Source organism: Aspergillus heteromorphus, assembly GCF_003184545.1.
Source record: "Aspergillus heteromorphus CBS 117.55 chromosome Unknown BO70scaffold_5, whole genome shotgun sequence".
NCBI lineage: Eukaryota > Fungi > Ascomycota > Eurotiomycetes > Eurotiales > Aspergillaceae > Aspergillus > Aspergillus heteromorphus.
In genome coordinates this window covers 160,169-175,370 of record NW_020290410.1, presented here as the reverse complement: position 1 = coordinate 175,370, position 15,202 = coordinate 160,169, and the positions used below count along the sequence as shown (strand labels likewise).

General features: G+C 53.8%; 3 protein-coding genes and 2 non-coding genes across 5 annotated transcripts; 3 read left to right on the top strand and 2 right to left on the bottom strand.

The window, feature by feature from the left end:
• Nucleotides 1-4,549: 4,549 nt before the first annotated feature.
• On the bottom strand, nt 4,550-7,003 carry BO70DRAFT_359661 (uncharacterized protein). The gene is made up of 4 exons (XM_025542586.1): nt 6,608-7,003; nt 5,835-6,551; nt 5,442-5,730; nt 4,550-5,361 (listed from the first exon to the last, which is right to left on the bottom strand). Exons 1-4 carry the CDS (start codon nt 6,883-6,885, stop codon nt 4,561-4,563), a joined length of 2,085 nt encoding a protein of 694 aa, XP_025401724.1. The 5' UTR covers nt 6,886-7,003; the 3' UTR covers nt 4,550-4,560.
• Nucleotides 7,004-8,464: 1,461 nt separating this feature from the next.
• On the bottom strand, nt 8,465-10,572 carry BO70DRAFT_177295 (uncharacterized protein). The gene is made up of 3 exons (XM_025538410.1): nt 10,035-10,572; nt 9,901-9,977; nt 8,465-9,856 (listed from the first exon to the last, which is right to left on the bottom strand). Exons 1-3 carry the CDS (start codon nt 10,405-10,407, stop codon nt 8,552-8,554), a joined length of 1,755 nt encoding a protein of 584 aa, XP_025401723.1. The 5' UTR covers nt 10,408-10,572; the 3' UTR covers nt 8,465-8,551.
• A 3,085-nt stretch (nt 10,573-13,657) lies between these two features.
• BO70DRAFT_286825 (uncharacterized protein) lies at nt 13,658-14,433 on the top strand (the record flags this gene model as incomplete). The annotated part of the gene is made up of 2 exons (XM_025539214.1): nt 13,658-14,021; nt 14,126-14,433. 2 exons carry the CDS (start codon nt 13,658-13,660, stop codon nt 14,431-14,433), a joined length of 672 nt encoding a protein of 223 aa, XP_025401722.1.
• Nucleotides 14,434-14,990: 557 nt separating this feature from the next.
• Nucleotides 14,991-15,064, top strand: BO70DRAFT_t91. The gene has a single exon. It is a non-coding gene; the product is annotated as a tRNA-Val (tRNA).
• A 12-nt stretch (nt 15,065-15,076) lies between these two features.
• BO70DRAFT_t92 lies at nt 15,077-15,166 on the top strand. The gene has a single exon. It is a non-coding gene; the product is annotated as a tRNA-Pro (tRNA).
• The last annotated feature ends 36 nt before the right edge of the window (nt 15,167-15,202 follow it).

The following is a 15,202-nucleotide window of genomic DNA, read 5'->3' as shown; positions in this document are numbered from 1 at the left end:
CTCATACAAATCTTGAACATGGCACCATCTTGAATAATGGCACATGATTCGCCTTTGTCTGAATCTGCAATGGATACCAAAATGATCCATCATGATACTACCACGAAGTTTTCAAAACACATTATGAAGATCATTCGCTGCGGACATGTCTAGGGGAGCAGTATAATATATTCTACAGAAGCCACAAGGAACCTCATTCATCTTCTTGGGCCAGTAAGTATCAGATGCCCGGCTTTAGGTGGTTTCGGACACTCGTACCGCTTTAATCAAACTCCTTCTCCACCGATAACAGGCTCCGGCTGCTTCCCATCATGTCATGGATCGTTCGAATTGCCTAGATTGTTGCAGGTGGAGGAGTGGCCACAAAGCTCACAGTACCTCTGCCACCAAAATCTATCCTCCAACGATAAGGCAGATTGTTCAACCTAGCCTGTGTCGCTGCACATTCGGATTTATTTCATCTCCGGTAATGCATACCAAGAACCATACCAACCAGTCCTCTCTCACATCAATGACTGTATCCGCTGCCCAAACGGATATATCATATAGATAACGCCTGTCCATCACCAATGATACCTGGACAGATAACTGGATATATAAAACTATTGCATCCACTATAGGCCGTGCGATACCAGAAAGCAAAGTCCCTCGTTATCGCACCCTTATACCGAGGCGGGAAAAGCGGACGGAAAAGCCGATTTATAGTAGGTTTCTTGCATCATCTTTCAACAGTGGATTTCATGGATACGATTCGGCCAAGAATGACCGCAGGAGGGTAGAGTTCCTGGCCCTACGCTACATAATATATCCTGGGTTAAAGTCTACCTTTCGAACTGTCTTATGATAGACTTCAGGTGTTTTTTCTCGAAGATTTTGACCTGGCGCCAAGATAATGAAAGAGTGTGAGCTCCTGCTGCTGCTCTGCCAGAATCTGACGCACCCACCCCGATATCTTGGTGTTACTTGAAGAGGCTGGCTTTGACGCAAAAATAATCCACAGCGGGTTGCTCAAGAAAGAGCGTGAGGAGAAAGTCAACCATTTTGTGGGGAAGAAGGATGAAAGCATGGTTCCAGTCCAGCTTTACCAAATAAACCCCCCAGCGGGTTCAACCTGCAGCAATACTGTCGCAATGTTCACTTTTTCAATGTGGCCATGGCAATAGCCATTTTAGAACAGGAACTCAGATGTGTGGCACATTTGCTTGACCGAATGGTAGCGGGTGCGAGTTGTTGCTGCTTGAAATGGGTTCAGGGAGATTTTGGATACCAGTAGATATGTCGATGGGGAGCTTCTGTCAAGAGAACCAGCGAGCCACGAACAAGCGAGCGAGGGGACAGAAAAGGAAGGGAAAGGAACAACCACCGAGGAGGACGATGAGGAGGAGGGCGCTGAAGGCGAACAAGACGAAGACAACCAGAGTGTTGACGAGAGAGCTTCCAAAATTTGGCAATGCGGGATAAATATATCTTCAAATCCAACCGTTGGAATATGGACCATCCACTGTTCTTTACTATCCGGGATGCGATTCCCGTCATAATTATGCTTGGGTCTACAGAATACCAGGTTATCCTCAGCAGATTTGGAATTTCTTACGACAGAGACTGGACAGTTGCGGAAAATTGTCACGAGGCAGGGCTAATTTGCCACATCTCAATATCAACACTGTCGCAAAGTCTACAATCCAGGGGGTAGATAGGTGTTCTGCTCCAGACAATATGCCTTATGTCTCGCCACTAAACGCTGTACCGCGTCCCGTCTATTGTTCATTTATTCCAACGCTGGGGCAGGTAATCCTTTCCATGCACCACTTCGATTCCTCTTACCTGGAGTACTCGGCTGCAGACTGTATATTTCGGGTGTCTGAGCACATCGTTCACAACGGGGAAGATGAAGTCAAGCTGCACGCATTTCACTACCCATCATTGCAGAAGAGGCTCTTGATGAATTGAGACCGCCACCGAATTTCGCCCATGTTCGCTTCGAAGCTGTCCTTCCAGATAATCGTTCGTTTCGGATATTCCACAAGAGCATGCCCCTTCTCTGATGAACCTCGTTGGGTCCTGTCCAACTTGGAGGACCGGGCCATAACCAATCATCTTGATCCTACCACAGGCAATGGAGCGACCGTGGTATAAGCACTGGAATAAAGCGTTTTTCATGAGAAAGCAGCTCGACGAGATGTCCTGGTCAAATACGCCGCCGAGTACCGCAAGAGATTGCGTGAACGTGAGAACCGAATCGCGGCCTTGGAGATCCAGATCAATGTCAAAAGCAGAGACCTGGAGCTTGAACTGCGTGACTAGAGAACAGATCCGCCTCACGAATGACCAGACCGATGATCCGTGTCGCATGCTCAACGATGAACATCCTAGTCTCCTGCCTGATAGGCCTGGAACATCAGTCCTGGCGACCTTCATTCGTGTCATCGAATTCAGGAAAAGTCAAGTGTCTTTCTCGGCTGGTGCTGCAATAACGAGTGACAGTGCCTGCGCTTGCCGTGTTTACTAAAAGACCAAAACACAGCTGTGGCCGGGTGTCTTTCGATCACCACTGCCCGATCTTCTGATTGGGCCAGGCCATACAAATTCTCATGCATGGCACAAGCTGGAGTTCATAGACAAATCCCCGCAGAGTTCCAGAGGAAACCAGACGAGAATGGCTCTATTCCTGGTATGATGGCAAGGGTGGAAATTGTGATCAATCACATCTGAGGCAACCTAGTTCCTTCAAATTCGCCCTCGGGATTCGCGATTCCCAAATCATGAACTCGGCACAGTACTGCTTTTTTTCTGTCGTCAGGTTCTGGACTCCTGAAAAGAGGATAATTTCTGAACTGGGTTGGTCTTTCGTATCCAACTTTTTCAAATCGCATACAACATGCGGGAAGATAAGCACTGGTTCTTTAATGGACGAAGTACCAGACACCATCAACATCTCTCCGATAAAATCATCCCTCGAGTCAGATGGGACTATTAGGCCGTACGCATGACACAGGCAGCCCACAAAGGTCAGGGACGGGGATCATGAATCAATCTTTTCCCTTTCAATCTGCTGCCTACCAACAAGGGAAAAGGCAACGGATGCTTTCTGACGCGCGTTATAGAGCATCACATATTGTTATTATTCCACATCAATATGGTGGGTGCGGATTATCGTGGAATTTGCAAAATATGGCAACTGTGGGGTAGTCGAAATAATATCTCCCACTTGAAATGCGCTTCGCTTCTAATGGTCGAATTGAGGAGCACGTGTCGTGTTCATATGGACTTGAGATGATGTTAGAATATCTCAGTGTCCTCTCGCAGGCCCGTTGCAAGGTCTGTATCATCGGCGTACATGCAACTCCACCTCGCGCTGAGAGAGCATGCCCGCTATATCACTGAGCTACGGGGTTATTATTACTTCAAAAAAAGGACAGATCGCTCGTTATATGAGCCTCTGTGTCACAGACCATTCAGCTCGCACAGCTCTTGACAGCTAGGCTAATCTAACATACTTTGCGCATGTATGTTTCATGCCCATGGGTAGGATGTTGCTATCCGGAATCCACGCCCGTGGATATCTTGGGTGGTGGGTGTCTCACAATCTGGCGGGGATTATCAACTGATACACCAGATACTTTGTTAATTGTTTATACTCTGCTCAGTCACGAGGATGGTAGTTTTATTGAAGTGTCTATATTTGGCCCAGTCATTCTGCTGCTTGGTCTAGTTGATCTTGTGGTTTGAGAGGCTGAATGATCTATCTATCTGGGATATGTTTTCTGGAAACTGGGTCTTCGAAAGGTATATTTGCAGTATAGGGCTTATAGGCTGTTCTGAACTCAAACACTTCAATCGATGGCTTCTGCTATCCTGTTATCATTGTATTTTTTTTTGTCTCGGAAGCTCCTACTCTGGCCGATCGTCAATTTACTCGATGCAGAGATCCGGGTCCAACTATCGGAAAGGGGCTCTTACCTTCAACTTCAATGTACAGAGAGGTAACAGCTGGCATTTTCGACGGGCACTCCAACCCAAGTCCTTCCTTGCCTACTCCACCCTCCGACCACGCCTGGCAAAGCCCGGACTCTCGACGCTTCTAGACGAAGTCATTGCGATCGATGTAAATCTGGCTTCGCCTACGCATATTCATTGTAACGCCTGTGGCTGTATGGGTCCCCGTCAGTGGGTAAGGTAGACGACCCTTACATTGTTTGGTTATAGCGGAAGCGAAGGCACCACAACATGATGTCTGATTGTCAGGATTCGCGGGAAATCAGATATTCAATCTGAACGTAAATCTTTTGTTCGGAATTAGTACTCTATCTGAACAATGAAAATAATGGACCAGAGAGAAGTAATTACACTCTATTATAGAAGAGTAAAAAAAAATCAAATAAAATACACACAAACATCGCACACATAAATCTCATTACAACATCCCACACTCAATCCACATTTATATCCACAATCACAATCACAATCACACTCACATCCTCATCTCTCCCAATCTTCATAATCATCCCCCAAACAACCCCCCTCCCCTTCTCTTCTTACGACCCCCAATCCCTAATATCCCTAATAAACCGTAGCAACAGGCACTGGCGTACTAGAACTCCACCTCAACTTTCCACTCCTCGACGACGGAACCAGCGACAGCGACGTCGTCCCATTTCCATGGAAGTGGCTTCCCTGGGCATACGCAGTCGGATAGACCGCATTCGCAACCGTAGTCGTCTCGGCATCAGAACCCACAATCTCAGTCTCAGTCTCCCCCGTGACGGTGGCAACCGGCACCTCCGTGCTCACGGTCTTGGTAACGGCACCGCAGGTCTCGATGAAGACGGTCTTGGTCAGAACCAGCGTTGACACCTTCTTGGTCTTGGTCACGGTGAGGGTCTCGGTAACGGCGGGCTGGTTGGTCGCGGTGCCTTGGGGTTGGATGACCTTGGTGATTACTTCGGTGATGGTTTGGATGGTGGGAGGTGGGGAGGGGTTTTTGTTGTTGTTGTTGTTGGCGGAGCCGGTACCGGTGACGGCGGGGGCAGTGGGGTGGGCAGTGGGGGCAACGGTGACGAGCAAGACGGTGGTGGATTCGACGAGGGTCTCGGTGGTGATGTAGGTGGTTTGGGCGGCGGTGATGGTGGAGACGCGCGTGGTGAAGATGGTCTCCGTCGTGGTGTAGGATGACTCCCCGGAGCCCGAGCCCTTGGTTGGGGCTGCGGTCTCAGTCACGGGGCAGACGGTGGTCGAGACGACGAGGGTCTCGGTCGTCAGGAAGGTAGTCTTCGACCGCGCGGGACAGTCAGTGATCGAGGACGGACAGGCCGTGATGGTGGCCGTGCGGGTGGTCAGGATGGTGGACGTGGTGAATTGGGGCTCAGACGGCGCGGTGACGGGCGAGCCTTCGGGTTGGGGTTGGGGTTGGTGCCCGCGGGCTGGGTGGCAGCCGGAGAGACGGGCGAGATCTGGCTGGTTCCGGCGGGGGCGGCAGAGGAGGCCCGTCCAGAGCCCTGAGGGCCCGGGATCGAAGAGGGCCGCACACGCTGCGAGATGCCGGAGGCGCCGGGAGTGCGGATGGGAGTGGGACGAACAAGAGGGGAGACGGATGTCACGGCCTCGGAGTGGGCAGGGCGAGAAGAGCTGGGGCTGGCCCTGGACGATGGGATGGAGTAGGGCACCGAGGCGGAAGACGCAGAGACTGCTCGGGAGCTGCCAGCGGAGGGAGAAGAGACTGCCACGGAGGAGCTGGACAGCACGACAGGCGTCGAAGAACCGTGAGGCACGGAGGCAGCAGACGAGGCAGCACGAGATGATGCAGGGCGGGTCGACACAGCAAGAGTCGAGGCGACGGATGACGAAGCAATGGGGCGGAAGCAGCAGAGGATGAAGCAACTGGAACCGAAGCAGCAGGGGACGACGCAGAGCGGGTGGCCACAACTGGCGTCGAGGCAGCGGGAGAGGAGGCAACAGGCGATGAAGCAGCAGGAGCTGAAGCAACAGCAGTAGAGGCAGCCGCAGACGACAAGATAGGAACCGACACAGCAGTAGAAACACTCGAGACAGCCACCGAAGACGCCACCGAAGAAGCCACCGAAGACACCACTGCCGCCGACGAAGGAGTACCCACGGCACTCGTGGCCACCAAAGTCGTCGGCACAGCAGTAGGAGTCACAGTGACAACAGTCGTACTAGTCGTGCAAGACGTGGTGCTCTCGCCATTGCTCATCTGGATATTGTCGATATCGATGGCATTCCCCGTGTAGACGGTGGTGGACTGCTGACAGTAGGAGTAGATCTCGAGCAGATGCTGACCAGAAGTCGACGGGGTGAAGGTGGTCGAGAAGGTGGTCCAGGCCATTTCCGTCGTGGTGACGGTTGCCGAGGTCGATCCGATCGAGCTGCCGAAGCTGTTCATGTACCAGTACAGATGGCAGGACAGCGACGCGCCCTCCGAGTTGGGATGCACGCGCCAGTCCAGGCTCGCTGTGTAGGTCGACCCGGCCACCATGTCTTGGACGTATTGGTAGAACACGATCCCCGCGCGGGTTTGACTGCCGGATGATTCTCTGGTGGGGGTGTTAGAGGGAGATGGAGAGATGAGAGGAGGAAGAGGGGGTCATACAGGTAGTAAGAGCCATCCGCGGCATCCCCGGCCACCACGGAGCCTGTGGTGCCACTGGCATATCCCCAGTCGGTGAAGCCATCTTCAAACGAGGGGTTCTCAACCAGGTTCGGTCCGATAGTCGTGCAGCTGACGACGGTGGATGTTGACACGGTGGCTGCTGCTGTCGTGGTGGTGGGGGCGAGGGTGATCACCTCCGGTGCGATAGTCAGCGCGTGGGCACTCGGGACGAGAGCAGCCAGGAGGGCTGCACCCGGAGCCATCCATTGACCCTTCATTTTGACCTTCGAAATGAGCGTGCGGAGTAGGTAGTGAATGACAGACTGGACAGTTGCGTTGGGAAAACGGAAATGGGAAAAGAGAGGAAGTTAGTTAAGTACGGCAGGAGTGGCAAAAGAACGACGGCCTCTACTCCTCAGTTCAGACAGAAGAGCAGAGTTTGGGCTCGAATCAATACTTAAAGCCCCGGCCAAGCATTCTGTACCTGCAGCTGAGCTGAAAGCAGCAAAACAGGCCGGCCCGTGGCTAGCCCCGACTATTGTTGTGATCGGACGCCATCATCGGCTATTTTGTCCCAAATGCCCGCGGGTGGGGATTGAGATAGGGTTTGGCTGCTAATGTGGCGAATTCACCCGACAGGATGGTGGTGAGAGTTGTAGGGATGCTGGACTGGGATGATGAGGCTGTTTGCTTGTTGTGATGTCAGACTGATTATCTTGATCTTCATCTTTTGTTGACACTCATCACCACCCATGGCAGCAGCTGGCCCTCCCACGGTGTCGTGTAGAGCGATCTCCCTGACCCGACCCGCTCCCTGGAACGATAACGATCGTATTGACCCACCATCGGTCTTCCCGAGGATGCGATGTGCCTTAGCGTCGTGGTTCCTGTCAGGTACGCCTCCTGTTTCTGTCTAGCTGCAAGCCACACCTGTACACCATCATTCAGCTGGCGTGACAAAAGTTTTTTCCAGGGGCAGCATCCAGGAACCAAGCCCCGGCCTACTGGTATGTCTACCCAATGTCCGGTCTTCACCTGAGAATTTCCCCAGCATGGAAGATAGTTATCTTCTGTTGACAGGTGCATAACTGCATATACTACCAATCTATACTCAGCTACAGAAACATCAGCCCTGACAGTATTAATACTGCAAACACCATACTCCATACCCCCTAGTTACCCCTACCTAGCGCCAATCTCCCGATTGGTGGGCCCCTGACACATCCGACCGGATCAGAGCTGGATCCCAGGCTCATCCTAGCCACAAATACGGGGACGGACTTGGATGGCCACGCGAGAACTGTGTCGGTTGTTGTCTGAGTGTATCTATCCACGGTAACCACGTGCGGGTCACCGAGCCGCCTCGTATTGCTATTTGGATGTTGGACTTGATTCCAGGTTCCAGGTTCCAGGTTCCAGGTTCCAGGTTCCAGGGTTATAAAGATCACGAGATCATTGATTGTTAAATGTCAACACATTAAGCATGCTCTGCCCTATCCAATCCTACCCCCCCCCCCCCCTATCGCTACTCATTCAACAACATATCAACTAAATAGAGACCCTGGCTAGATAAAAAGCCGTCGAGACGCCAATAAGTCTAGCGGATAGGTCCACCACCCACAACACAACACCCTAATCCCTCCTCTCCTACTCTCAACCCTAACCTCTCAGCCTCAGCCCCCAACCCACCCGGACAACCCAAAACAAATCCTACCCCCACAAACGACTCCTCATCAATGCACCTGCTCCGCCAACTTCTCCGCCCCCTCATAAAACTTCGGCAGCGGCGCCAACTTCCTGCGCAACACCCAGACCTGGAAATGCCACCAGGCGTTCTTGAGCTGGTAGGAGGCGTGTTTGCGGGTCGAGACGGAGAAGACCTGGTCGAGTTCCTCGAGGGTTAATTCTGCAGTATGCAGGATCGTCGTCAGCACACATCCCAAATCACCCAGCCAGCCCAGCCAATGGAAACAAAGAACAATGATACGTACCCTTCGTCTCCGGCACAAACAACAACACCAAAAACCACCCCACCACACACCAAGCCGCATACCACCCGAACGCGCCCTGGGGCTTAAACGCACTCAGCAGGAGGGGCCACGTAAACGAGAGGATGAAGTTAAAGCACCACGTGGTCGCCGTCGCCCACGACATGCCGACCTCGCGGACCTGCAGGGGGAACGCCTCCGCGGAGTAGGTGAACGGGACGGGGCCCTCGCCCGGCGAGTAGAAGACTTCGAAGAGATACATTCCTGTGGTGACCATCGCGACGCGCTTCTTGCTGGTGGGATCGTCGGCGTCGATCCAGAAGGAGAAGCCAGACCAGAGGAGGAAGATGGCTAGGAAGGGGAAGGTGAAGAGAAGCAGGTTGCGGCGCCCCCAGGTGTCGATTGTGAAGAAGGCCGGGAGGGCGAAGACCCAGTTCAGGATCCCCGTGCCCATGGATGCGAGGAGGGCCTGTTGCGTGCTGTAGCCGCTGTCTTCGAAGATGGTGGTGGAGTAGTATGCGATGACGTTGACGCCGCAGAATTGTTGGAGGAACATCACGATCCAGGTGGCGAGGGTGGCGCGGCGGTTGCGCGGGATGGTGAAGAGCTCGAGGAACATGCTGAAGAAGTTCTTGCCGGTGTTGATTTTGCGTTCGAGCTCGACTTGGATGTAGGCGTAGTAGAGGTCGCGGGCCGCTTGGAGGTCGGAGGGGCGCAGGGTGCGGAAGGCTTTGAACGCTTTGTCGATCCGGTTGTGTTGGATGAGCCAGCGGGGGGATTCGGGGCAGAAGTAGACTTGTGCGCAGACGATGATGGGCAGGACGACCGTCGAGCCGAGCATTAGGCGCCAGGAGAGGTCGTTGGGGAGGCTCATGAAGGCGACCCCCATGATGTTGCCCAGCATGATCCCGAAGGCCGTCCACATCTGCCACATCATTACCAGCGCGCCGCGGATCGGTGCCGGGGAGCACTCGGCCGCGTACACGGGGACGGTGGATGATTTGGAGCCGATGCCCAGGCCGAGGACGAACCGTGCCAGAAACAGGTTGACCCAGGAATTGGCCACGCCTTCCCAGATCGACGCGATGGCCGCGATCAGACACGAAACGAAGATCGTTCCCCGTCGCGCCAGGTATCGGTTCATCGGCTCGGTCAGCCAGCAGCCGACTAATGCACAGGCGAGGTACGGCGCGCCGACGACCAGGCCGGTCAGGTAGTTTTGCATTTTCTCGCTGAATCGGGGGGAGGTGATTCCCAGTTCCTGGAAAGTCAGTATGGTTCGATTGGAACAGGATGGACACCAACCTTGAGGTAGATCGCTTGAGCGCCGTTGTTGACCGTCTCGTCCATTCCTTGCACGGCTGCCGCGAGAGAACACATCGCTATACGCAGATTATTAGTCTCTGCTCTACCATCCAGGGAGGGGGGTGAAAACCAACCCGCCATCCAATAAAGCTGCCACGGCTGAGACCACTTATGCGTCTGCTCCCGTCTGATAACTTCCCTATCCTCCTCCGTCAGCTCCGGGAGATCCAGCGCATTCTGCGGATCCTGCGAGATCAAAGCGCCCTTGCGAAACTCGTCCAAGTGGCTCTCGAGACCATACTGACGACAGAAGCGCTCGACATCGTCGAACAGCTGCTCGCGCGGAATCCCAGCGAGGGGATTCTCGAAAACGGCGTTCAAGCTAGCCCCCTCTCGACCCTCGATGTCAAGCACATCGTGTCGTTCATGGGGCTTTTCGGCGTGTTCCACGCTCGCGGGACTATCGTCCTTATGGACAATCTTTTCTGCGAAATCGGGTGCCTCCATGGTGTGTGTGCTTTCACCGAACGAAACACAGGGCCTATGGCGGAGCCAGGTACGGGGATGGAGACGAAGACGGAGAACTGGCAGATGAGGGGAAGGTAGTAGTAGGAATAACAATAACAACAACAACAATAATAATAATCACAGGTAGTCTCAGAACCTGCGACCGACGACACTCAGACTCAGACACTAGACAAAAAACGGAAGGCAGACACCTTAAACTTTCTGCGCGACGGTGGCTTCGAGGCCAGCAAAAACATACTTCAGCCGCAGACTTCTAGGCCACGTCGATGGGGTCGATGGACAGACAAACTCCTCGCACCATCAGGGATGGATGCGCGCCCGCGGGGATCACCGGCCTTTTATCGATTTATTATGCGAGACGACCGGTGGATCCTGGCCTTGGGGGTGGTCGAATGGCGAGAGGACCAGCTTTTCGCCGACGCGGCATGTCGGGGTGTTGGATCATGGATGCGGCATATACATACATACATACTGCCAACCAGCGTGCGTGCATGCATTATGGAGAGACCACACGCCTCCGTTACATCCTGGTTGGCGTGGTCCTGGGGAGGAGAGGGTATTGGTTGATTTGGGCCAGGGTGGCCTTCCATGCCGTCATCTGAGGGTGATGATGGGATGGGGGATGGCCGGAGGGGAGGGGAGGGCTGAATGGCTGAATGCCACTGCCCGCGTCTGCATGGGCATCGGGCGCATGTTAGTCTCACCATCGCCATGGTCCGAGAGGAACAAGAGACAAAGATAGAGAGAGACCTGTCAACCATGGACGCAGGCTGTGGGCAGCGAGTGACTGCTGCGGGGGCAGATCCCCATCTAGGAACCCCACGGGGTTTGGGGTGACAGTCAGGCCACGAGACAGCCGTGGGTCCGACCAACCCAGTATCTGGGGGAGACGGGGGGGGGCAATGATTGACTGGACTCCCACACTAAGGAAGGCTACCGAGAGCTGGGGGAGTCAGTTGGCTAGTCGAGTGCGCAGGGATGAAACCCAACTGAGGGCTTCAGGCCGGCTCTCCCGATGCGGCGACAGGGGACGCCTGAGGCGTAAGCCAGTGCCCTAATCCGTCCGCGGGATCTGACCAGCCAGCCCAGTCTGAGTCTCAGCCTGTTTCCCGTTCCTCCGGCCTCCCTCCCGTCATCCACTGGCTTCTGCCCGGATCGCGGGTTATTGGCTGCTTATGTTGCATTGGCTCTCTTGGCGAGCCTCCCGTTTGACTGATGGACGTAGATGGCGCCCGATCTGGCCGGTGCGGCGCCCCGAGCATCCTCGCCCACGGCTCGGTCGTTGCAGATGACCGACTCTCTCTCTCCAATCGCAGGTCAGACAGGTCCGGTCTAGGATGAGAAACAAAGAATTCTTCGCAGTTGTGTTCCCCGTAGCCATCACGCGGGGCAATTCCTTGGTCTTTGTTGCCCTCGAGACTAAATGTAGAAGCCACCTACTCCAGACATGATGCAAAGAGAATAAAGAGTAAACGTCGCCACTATAGCCATCAAACCAGAACCGATGCCAATTATTCCCGCTTACCGTGGTGTCCAGCAACGACCAGCCCGGATTCTCTTCCCCGCATGGCCCACTTTTCCTCAACCAAGGTGAGGATCTAGCCCAGAGCAGTATCCCGTCTGCCTCGCATGGGCTCCAGATCTGGCCGTACTTATTCGATAGTGTCGGATTACTCCGCGGACAGCAAGCCAATCACGCCGCGGTCATGGTGAGCTGTGACGTTGGGTGGCGACCTGCATCTCCTCGTCGACCTCTAGTGTCATGCGAGTCGGAAAGCGAGTCGGTAGACGACATCCGACATTCACTGCAGTGCTGGTGCTGGTGCTGGTGCACGGACCAGCAGCCTCTCCGGGGATCGGATGTTGATGTTACAACTGGAATTGGAGTTTTCCCCTTCTTGTTGAAAGCTTTCGCGCAGAGGCATGGCTTGAAAGTCCGTATCGCCTGGATCTCTCAGACAACCAGGGCATGCATGGCGTCGGCATCGGCAGAGCGCCCGCGTAGCCCTCGGCTTTTCCCTCCTCACAAGGCCAGGCCACCTACATAACAACCAGATATGACCAGCCACCCCTCCTACGGTCGCAATTCCCTACCACGCGACCGACATCCCCTATTTTCTCTCCAGAGACACAACACACAACTCGACTCCGCCCCCGACCGATATAACCCTCGAATAATCCGTACGGTGGATGCAGAATGGTTGCCGTCGGACCAGACCTGTTTGTTGCCTGGTAGTGAAATACGGGACGGGACGGTACGGCGATCGACCTGCTCGAGGGGAAAACATGTTATTCGTGCGGCATGACACCGATATCTATCCATCCGGGTCCCTACTTCCTCCCTCGCGTCTACGCGCTCTACTCCAGTCCTCCCCGAAACAGACAGGCAAAATTTATCCACTCACCTCGTGATGGAACACATCGCGGGGATATCTTCTGGACGGTTCAACCGAGATGAGGGTTAATGGGCCGTTTACTGAGAACTGGGAACTGGGAAAGAGGAGCTGATTGCCAATCAGTCAGGCGTTGGTGCTGGAATATACACACGATGTTATATAACCCAACCGGTCCTATCGAGCGGATCTCTACATATCGTCAGTGTCTGTCGATCGGGACCTAGCATATGCTAGACTTTCAACTCATGCGGACTTTCAGAGGAAGAGTAGGTAGATAGCTACTTACCTATCTGGGAACCTGGGTGCTGGGTGCCGCGGTCTAGGCCCACGCTATGGAAACCCTCTGCAAGCCACAAAGGTATTTGATCTCGACATGTTTGAACTGATCTGATGGGACACGATATCTGCGGAGAGGGAGTGATTGGGATTGGGAGTTAACGAAGTGATGACGGATACCTAACATCGGCAGTGTTGGTCTCCATCGAAGGGGATATTCACCCGTCTGAGAGCTGAAATTGATCGAACAATGACTATTTAGCATCAGAATACACGCAGCTTCACCTGCATAAGCCTTGGTCAACTTCAATGTGGCGTCGACGAGCCTTGGGAGCAGCCCGATATGACGCATCTCATCTCATCTACCTTCAACACAACCACAACCCCGCCTCCCGAGACCAGACCAATAACTATGACATGGCATGACAGCTGGCAGACTCGAACGTGTCTGTCTGTCCCTACTAACACTCTGCCAACTGATTATCATGCACACCACTCCCCACCGAAACCACCCATCTCATCACTCACAAGCCAGCAATCCCGCCATCACCACCACCATGCCCACCCCCCAATACTGGCTCTACGTCGGGTCGCGCATCCACGACCCAACCATCAACCCCGACGCCTACAGCCAATGGTACCAAACCCACCACATCCCCGACGTGATGCACGCCGGATCCGTCTCCAGTGGCGCGTTCTACCGGAGTCTCAGCCCGAATAACCCCTTCGACTGGCTGGCAACCTACAACTGCGATAACCTGGATTTCATCAAACCTGATAACCTGGCCCGCATCCCGAAGAAACATCCCTCGCTTGGCACGGAGAAGTCCTGTTTCGAGATCGCCGAGTTTGATCTTAAGCCGTATCATCAGATTTTTGTCCTGAAGAAGGATGGGGATGAGAAGGGGGCGGAGAGAGCTGGTGTGTTTTTCATCTATCTGTGTTCATTATCTATCTTGTTGATGTGGATGGAGATAGAGGAAGAGGAAAGGAGAGGATCATGGCTGATCATGGTTTCTGCATAGGCTCGGATCGGTATTTATTAACGTGCTCCTTCCACTGCGATAACGGCGAGGCGCTGCGACAGAAGTGCATCGAGAATGAAATGCTGTCTGTTTTTCCCGAGTCGACCTGGTTGAAGGTGTCGCAGCCGATGGAGAGTGGGGATACGTATCTGGGGTATATGATTGCGCACGCACTGGGGGATCTACATACAGGGAATGTTCTGTGGGTGGAGGAGGAGTGGCGGTCGAATTTGGCAAGGAGACTGGGGCTAGAGGGTCAGTTGTTGCAGCCGCAGTTGTGGGAGCTGTTGAAGTGTCATGAGACTTAGATGGATGTAGGCGAGGGTGCGCTACACCTTGAGACTTGAGAGGAGGTGATCGGAAATTACGAGCGAAAGGGAGAGGCGGTCAAATTATGGGGGTTTTCTTGCTCAGACTCTGGATTTTGTTGAGTGTGCTGTCGAATAGGCTAGCTGGTCCAGACTGGTCTTCGTGCAAGATTTCCCCTCGAAGATGGCTGCATTTGCCTCAGCATTGCGTGATCCACCTGCCTGGTATTGATGCTGTCTCGAATGTCTTTCTGGGAAATGAAACTACCTTGGTGGCCCCATCTCTCCCTATGCTCTTTAGAACTATGCATCTGCATCTGCATGCCGTGCTGCTGAGTTCTAAGCTATCCGGACGCATGAGACACCTAAGCTGAGTGCCATGCTCCCTGGAAGAGAGAAAACCCACCACACCCCATTTCCCGCATGTCAACCATTCCCCTTTCCACCGTGACCAGACACCTTAACACCGGCAGCGCAAACATACATTCAGGCCCAGCACAGCCGCCCCAACCAATTTGACACTTCATTGCGGATTGCTATTCGCAACTCACGAAATCGGCCGGATGGTGTAGTTGGTTATCACGTATCGTTAACACCGATAAGGTCCTGGGATCGAGCCCCAGTCTGGTCATTTCTTTAACAAGCCCGGGTGGTCTAGTGGTATGATTCTCGCTTAGGGTTACAACCCAAGCATATCTGCGAGAGGTCCCGCGTTCGATCCGCGGCTCGGGCCTTGTATCTGCTTCTATCTTGGATAGGAGCTTCTTTT